Here is a 7654-nt window from a genome sequence, read left to right on the forward strand (position 1 = left end):
ACTTGAGTCAAAGTAGAAGTACTCAGATATTGTACTTGAGTCAAAGTAGAAGTACTCAGATCTTGTACTTGAGTAAAAGTACAAGTACTCAGATCTTGAACTTGAGTCAAAGTAGAAGTACTCAGATCTTGTACTTGAGTCAAAGTAAAAGTACTCAGATCTTGTACTTGAGTCAAAGTACTCAGATCTTGTACTTGAGTCAAAGTAGAAGTACTCAGATATTGTACTTAAGTCAAAGTAGAAGTACTCAGATCTTGTACTTGAGTAAAAGTACAAGTACTCAGATCTTGAACTTGAGTCAAAGTAGAAGTACTCAGATCTTGTACTTGAGTCAAAGTAGAAGTACTCAGATATTGTACTTGAGTCAAAGTAGAAGTACTCAGATCTTGTACTTGAGTAAAAGTACAAGTACTCAGATCTTGTTCTTGAGTAAAAGTACTCAGATATTGTACTTGAGTAAAAGTAGAAGTACTCGGATATTGTACTTGAGTAAAAGTAGAAAAGTATTATCATCAAAATATAGCTGAAGTACCAATAGTAAAATGTGCAGATTGATTCAATAAAGTGAATCTAATCTAGGAACTTTTATTGCCCAACAACTGACATCAGGTAAAGACCATCGTGTGATTCTGGATGAAATGTTGTGATGTGAAACCTCATGCAACCCGACCCTTTCCCCACTTCCTGTTCTAACGCTCTTCCGGTTTAGCTCTAGCAGCTCTGTAATCGGAGGGTTTTACTGAACCACATCCATCCTCTGTTAGTGACAGGAGGTTAGAGACAATGACCAAGACTTTAATACATCCACAAGCTACCCTGCAGTCTACAAAGTCATTGAGCCATTGCACTTTGAGAACACTTTAAAGATCAATCATTATAAAACATATCATATATATTATTCTGAAATGGACCAATCTGCACAACGACTACTTTCACTGTCGCTACTTTCACTATATTTTGATGAGAATACTTTTCTACTTTCACTTGAGGAACATTTTGAATACAGGACTTTTACTGTAACAGAGTATTCCTACACTATGGTACTTCTACTTTTACTCAAGTACAAGATCTGAGTACTTCTACTTTTACTCAAGTACCAGATCTGAGTACTTCTACTTTTACTCAAGATCTGAGTACTTCTACTTTTACTCAAGTACCAGATCTGAACACTTCTACTTTTACTCAAGATCTGAGTACTTCTACTTTTACTCAAGACCTGAGTACTTCTACTTTTACTCAAGTACAAGATCTGAATACTTCTACTTTTACTCAAGTACAAGATCTGAGTACTTTTACTCAAGTACAAGATCTGTATACTTCTACTTTTCAACTTTTACTCAAGTACAATATCTGTGTACTTCTACTTTTCAACTTTTACTCAAGTACAAGATCTGTATACTTCTACTTTTACTCGAGTACAAGATCTGAGTACTTCTGCTTTTACTCGAGTACAAGATCTGAGTACTTCTGCTTTTCAAATGTTACTCAAGTACAAGATCTGAGTACTCCTCCCTCTTCTGAATACAGTGAGTTGAATGTATACAGTAGTATGAGGTGAACATATGAGAAAGAAAGCAGACTCAGAGGTGGCAGTGTTTGTGGTTTTAAGAAATACATTTTATTGATCAGCAGGGGTTAGAGGTCAGGGGTCACATGGTGGTGAGGTTACTGCTGGATGCGGCGGATGGACTGGATCTGGGGGGTCTGGCAGTGGGATCCGAACTCTCTGAAGTGCTTGAACTCTCCACAGTGACGGTCACACTCCATGATGTACTGGTATCCACGGTAACCGGGGTACTGGTAGCACACGAAGCTGTGAGAGAGAGAGAGAGAGAGAGAGAGAGAGAGAGAGAGGGAGGAGGGTTACATGGTGCAAGAGAGGGGTGTTGTGAAACCAGCGGTATTTTTGAACTGGAGGAAAAAATGATATGTGGTTTGTTGATACTAAAATGTGGACATGAACAATATAGAGCGCCAAGAACACGGAGGGGATGGAGAGAAAATATGTAAATGTGTGTTTTTATGTCAAATTGGTCAAATATGGATAGGAAATATATAAATGATGATAGGAAATATATAAATGATGATAGGAAATATATAAATGATAATAGGAAATATATAAATGATGATAGGAAATATATAAATGATGATAGGAAATATATAAATGATGATAGGAAATATATAAATGATGATAGGAAATATATAAATGATGATAGGAAATTGACTAGTTCTGTTGGGAAATAAGAAATTGTGGAAGGTAAATAGATGGAGATAGAAAGTATAAATATGTGGACAAGAAATAGTGAAATGTTGAATATAATAACAGAAACTTGGATAAACATGTATATATGTGCGTAGTAGCTGTATATATGTGCGTAGTAACTGTATATATGTGCGTAGTAACTGTATATATGTGCGTAGTAACTGTATATATGTGCGTAGTAACTGTATATATGTGCGTAGTAACTGTATGTGTAAAAGAGAGGGACTCACGCTCCAGACTGGGTCTTCAGGGACCCCACCTCGTTGTTGCACCAGCCCATGGCCTGCAGGGAGGGGTAGTCGTCGCTCAGCTCGCCCTTACGCCCCAGGAAGTTCTCACGCTCAAAGATAGTCATACGACACTCTCTGTGGTTCTGCAGGGGGGGGGGGCACACAATGCATCTCTGTCAGTTTCCGGTCAAACACACACACACACACACACACTGCGCACATTCCTGCAGAGCTGCACTGCTGTAAAGTGCATTTAAGTTCCTTCTACTTTAGTTCAGTGAGATGTCTTCATGTTCAAATGTTCTTTTGTATTTCTACTGCACTGGGTTTGCTGTGCTCAACTCAAAGATACTCAGTTTGTGATGATATGAAAGAGGGAACGTCTGCATGCTTAAGAGCTGAAACTGAGCCTTTTGACAGACTTTGTATTTGTGTGGTAGTGTTTAAAGATAGCATTTCATCATTTGTTCTTTTACTTCTTCCACTTCTGCTACTATTATATGTTAAAATATCACTTGGAACTGAATCTCTGAATGGAAAAAGTAGTAATAAATCAGATTGTAGAGCTTTCTCCTCTGTCTCCTCTGCAGTGAAGTGCATACTCACAGCGCAGGCGATGGGTCTGAAGGAGGTCATCCTCTCGATGTGGTAGGCGTTGCTGCCTCCGAAGGCGTCGCACTGAGGGTACTCTCCTCTCTCCAGGACGAACTGCTGCCCCTGGTAGGAGGCGTGCTCGTAGCCCACCCAGCTGCGGAGGAACATTCATTATGAATACAGTATCCTATGTTTGTGAAATGGGTTTTTAGTGGGAGAGATTTGGTCCTTTGTAATTTTGCTTTAAAAATGCACTTAAATTAGGATTTTTTAATAATTGTTCCACTTATCGATTAGTCGACTAACCGTTGCAGCTCTCTGCGTTTACATCCAAATAGACAAACCAAGCACACATGAACCTTGGTGTCGAACACAACAGATGAAAGGTGGTTTTATTTTGAGTTAAAGTTTGTACTCACGCTCCGCTCTCCACCCTCATGGAGCGCACGGTCTCGAAGCCGAACTCCATCACGTTGCAGCACTCGGAGGTGAACTCGTGGCGGCGGCCCTGGAAGCATTCCTCGTCGAACACAATGATCTGCAGGCGAGAAAACAGCCATTAGAACCACTGAAACAGACGGTTTCATGCACTGAAAAGTGAGTTTAAAGTCATTACATTGAGTTAGCTGTGACCAAATAGTGAGACCCTGAGAATATGATAACGAAGTGTCCTAATATGCAGCATGTTGTTTTGTATGCATGCTTCTTAGCTAGCATGAAGCTGAGGCTCCTTTCTGCTGTGACAAAGGACGAATACACTTCTTCTGACTCTGATAGCATCTCTGTTTAAGCTTTTCATTTGAAAGTCCAAAGAGGAGAGGAATGCGTGTTTCCATCGGCAGACTCACCTTCCAGTGGCCGGAGAACTTGGTGCAGTGATGAGTCATTTTGTCTGAAAGAAAAACACAAAGACCTTGAGAATAGAAACGACAATGGACACGAGGACAGCTAGGACAAGCGTTCAGTATCTAAAGTCAAACATCATTCAGCTGACAAAGACATCCGCAGATTAGGGAGTTAAACCATGCAAGAAAGTGGGATTAGACCCAGAAACATACAGCAACTTTAGTGCACATTAAAACCCCGGTCTACATGCCAAACAATGACATGAAATCTAAAATCTGTCTACACAACCACAGTGTTAATCTGTGATAAGAAGCCTGCTATACAGCGTGTTAAATTCAACAACAAGTGTGTTTACTATTTATAAAAGCACCACAAATTCAGCTTTGAACCCTCAGAGGCCTAAATAACTTCTTTCTGCCACCATTGCTATCGTTTATCTTTCTTTACGGCACATTAACTCCCTTTCTCTACACTGCCTAGAGCTACAACATGAAATCCAAAATCTGTCCTAACAACTTTAGTGTTAATCTGAGCAAAAATAAGCCTGTTATAAAACATTTTAAATGTCCTATGAAACAAGAAGAGAGGGTTTATTTTAGAAAAACACCACAAAGTCAGCTTTGAATCGTCCAAATGTAAATTTTAGACAGAATTAGAGGGAAAGTCCTCATCTGGACTCCTTTCTGCCTCTATTTCTATCTTTCTGTCCCTTTTTCTACACTTTGTAGAAATCCCAAATCTGTCCACACAACTTTAGTGTTAATATATAGAAAAATAAGCCTGTTATAAAACATTTTAAATGTCCTATGAAACAACAAGAGAGGGTTTCTTTTAGAGAAACACCACAAAGTCAGCTTTGAATCGTCCAAATGTAATTTTTAGACACAAGTAAAGAGAGTAGGAGAAGCCAGAGGCCTAATTTCTTTCCTCCCTTTTTCTACACTGTGTAGAAATCCCAAATCTGTCTAAAGAACTTTAGTGTTAATCTGAGCAAAAACACGCCTGTTATAAAACATTTGAAATGTCCTATGAAACAACAAGAGTGTGTGTTTTTAGAAAAGCACCACAATGTCAGATTGAAATCGTCCAAATGTAATTTCTAGACACAAGTACTGAGAGTCAGAGAAGCCAGAAGCCTATTTTTCTATCTGTCTGTCTCTGTCGCTCCACTTTTCCTCCCTGTCCTCCACCCTGTTTCACCGCCTCTGGTCCCCGTGGATCGGCCCCTGTTTTGGGGCATGTGGGGGTCCGTCAGCTGGGACTCACCGTTGGTTTGGTGCTGCTGGGACGTCCTGATGTGAATGTGAGATGTTCATCGGAGCCCCCACCCTTTTAAAGCCTCCCCTGGCAGGAGGCCATGCTGAAACCCCCGGCTCAGCATCAGGGGAGGGGCTTCCGCTTTGTGCCCCCACCCCCCCGAAACAAAAGAGAGGTTAATCTGTGCAGAAGTGCAGACACCACAGTAAAACACACAGTGGACGGGACGCCAGACACATGAGGGTCCGACTATCATTATTATATATATATATGTTATTTACGAGGGGGTTTCTTCTTTGGAAATGTCAACAAATATTTTTAAAAAGTACTAAGAAATACACATTGTCACTTTATTAATGTATATGGGGCAAAAAACATCACATTTCTCTTGATTTGGAAACAGAAACCAAACTCTTGATGTCATTTTTTATTATAAAATGTGTTAAATACATTTTAAAAAATGAGAGATTGTTGTTGTTATTTTTTAAGTTAGATTTTAGAAAAAATAATGAAGTTAAAATGTCTCCAGACACCACAGTATATCGCACAGGGGACGGGACACCAGACACACGAGAGTCTAACTATTATCATTATTAAATATATATATTATTCATCTTAATTAACCGAGGGGTTTCTTCTATTGAACTGTCAACAAATATTTTTAAAAAGTACTAAGAAATACAAATACACTCACTTTCTTTCAAATTATTTCACCACAGTAAAACACACAGGGGACGGGACACCAGACACATGAGAGTCCAACTATTATCATTATTAAATACATATATATATATATATTAATTAACCATGGGGGTTTCTTCTATTGAATTGTAAAAAACATATTTTTAAAAAGTACTAAGAAGAAGTTTTTAATTAACATATTTACACTGCAGCTAATGAGCAAATGGCAATAAAGCCTTGAAACACGAAACTTGAACTATTTTCATTATTATTAAATATACATATTATTCATCTTAATTAACCATGGGGATTCTTCTATGGAAATGTCAACAAATATTTGTATATAAGTACTAAGAAATACAAATATTATGGGTGTATATATATATTATTTCACCAGACACATGAGAGTCTAACTATCATCATGTTATTTATCTTAATTAACCGAGGGGGATTCTTCGATGGAACGCCTGTGAACGCCACAGGCGTCAGAAACACGAATAAAGTCACTTTATTTTTAAAATATAAAAAAAACATCCAATTTCTGTTCATTTGGAAACAGAAACCAAACACTTTGTGTCATTATTAATGGAACAGTTTTTTGGGATTGTTGTTGTTAGTTTTTTTATTAGATTTTAGAAAATAAAATTAAGTTAAAATGTCTCCAGACACCACATATCGCACACCAGACACACGGGAGTCTAACTATCATCATCATTATTATATATATATATGTATATATATGTTATTTATCTTAATTAACCGAGGGGGATTCTTCTATTGAAATGTCAAAAAATCAATAACAAATGTGATTTTCACAGACGTCAGAAATTGATATAAAATATTTAAAAAAACATCCAATATCTCTTAATTTGACAGAAATCAAACACTTTCTCTCATTTTTAATTATAAAATGATTTAAATAAACTGAGATTGTTGTGTATTTGGGACACATGAGAGTCTACTTGCATCATCTGATCTGATTATCTGTATTTGTTCTAGTCCTATATTCATGTTGCTCTGTGGGAGGAGCCTATTCTGTACACATGATGATGACGCCTTGAAGCGTCTAACTATCATTATTATTAAATATATTATTTATCTTAATTAATCAAAGGGATTCTTCTATGGAAATGTAAACAAATATTTTAAAAGTACTAAGAAATAGAAATATACTCACTTTATTATTATATTTGGGACAAAAAACATCCAATTTCTCTTAATTTGGAAACAAATGTCATTTTTAATTATAACATTTATTAAATAAATTTAAAACAATTAGAGATTGTTGTTGTTATTTTTTAAATTAGATTTTAGAAAAGAAATAATTAAGTTAAAATGTCTGGTTCACTCAGACTTGGGAGGGACACCAGACACATGAGAGTCTAATTATTATCATTATTAAATATATACATTATTTAGGGGGTTTCTTCTTTGGAAATATCAACACATATTTTGAAAAAGTATTATGAAATACAAATATACTCACTTTATTTAAATTAATTCACCACAGTAAACACACAGAGGACGGGAGGACGGAGGGACACCAAATCAAATCCAAATGTATTATAGCCTCAGATCCCAATTCTAAAAACATTAAACAACAACACAAGTATCGCCACGTGATAGAAGCATGACTGACGTGATGCTCATGTAGATGGAAAGGTAAGAAGTACTTTATTGATCCCAATTTGGGAATGTGTTTCAGCAGCACACACACACACACACACACACACACACACACACACACACACACACACACACACACACACACACACACACACAC

At 37.2% G+C, this 7654-nt stretch overlaps 1 protein-coding gene across 1 annotated transcript; it reads right to left on the reverse strand.

Annotated features, from left to right (window-relative positions):
* Positions 1-1595: 1595 nt before the first annotated feature.
* Positions 1596-5255, reverse strand: cryba4 (crystallin, beta A4). Its single transcript, XM_034208459.1, has 6 exons — positions 5200-5255; positions 3936-3979; positions 3507-3625; positions 3100-3241; positions 2494-2636; positions 1596-1813 (listed from the first exon to the last, which is right to left on the reverse strand). Exons 2-6 carry the CDS (start codon positions 3972-3974, stop codon positions 1666-1668), a joined length of 591 nt encoding a protein of 196 aa, XP_034064350.1. The 5' UTR covers positions 3975-3979; positions 5200-5255; the 3' UTR covers positions 1596-1665.
* Between the last annotated feature and the right edge of the window lie 2399 nt (positions 5256-7654).

This window comes from Gymnodraco acuticeps, unplaced genomic scaffold (genome assembly GCF_902827175.1).
Source record: "Gymnodraco acuticeps unplaced genomic scaffold, fGymAcu1.1, whole genome shotgun sequence".
In the NCBI taxonomy this organism is placed as follows: domain Eukaryota; kingdom Metazoa; phylum Chordata; class Actinopteri; order Perciformes; family Bathydraconidae; genus Gymnodraco; species Gymnodraco acuticeps.

Coding starts and splice junctions, on each gene's coding strand:
- cryba4 (XM_034208459.1), bottom strand. CDS start 3,974: ATGACTCATCACTGCACCAAGTTCTCCGGCCACTGGAAG. Junction 3,626..3,935: donor AGTTCTCCGGCCACTGGAAG/GTGAGTCTGCCG, acceptor TCTCGCCTGCAG/ATCATTGTGTTCGACGAGGA. Junction 1,814..2,493: donor CTGAAGACCCAGTCTGGAGC/GTGAGTCCCTCT, acceptor TCTCTCTCACAG/CTTCGTGTGCTACCAGTACC.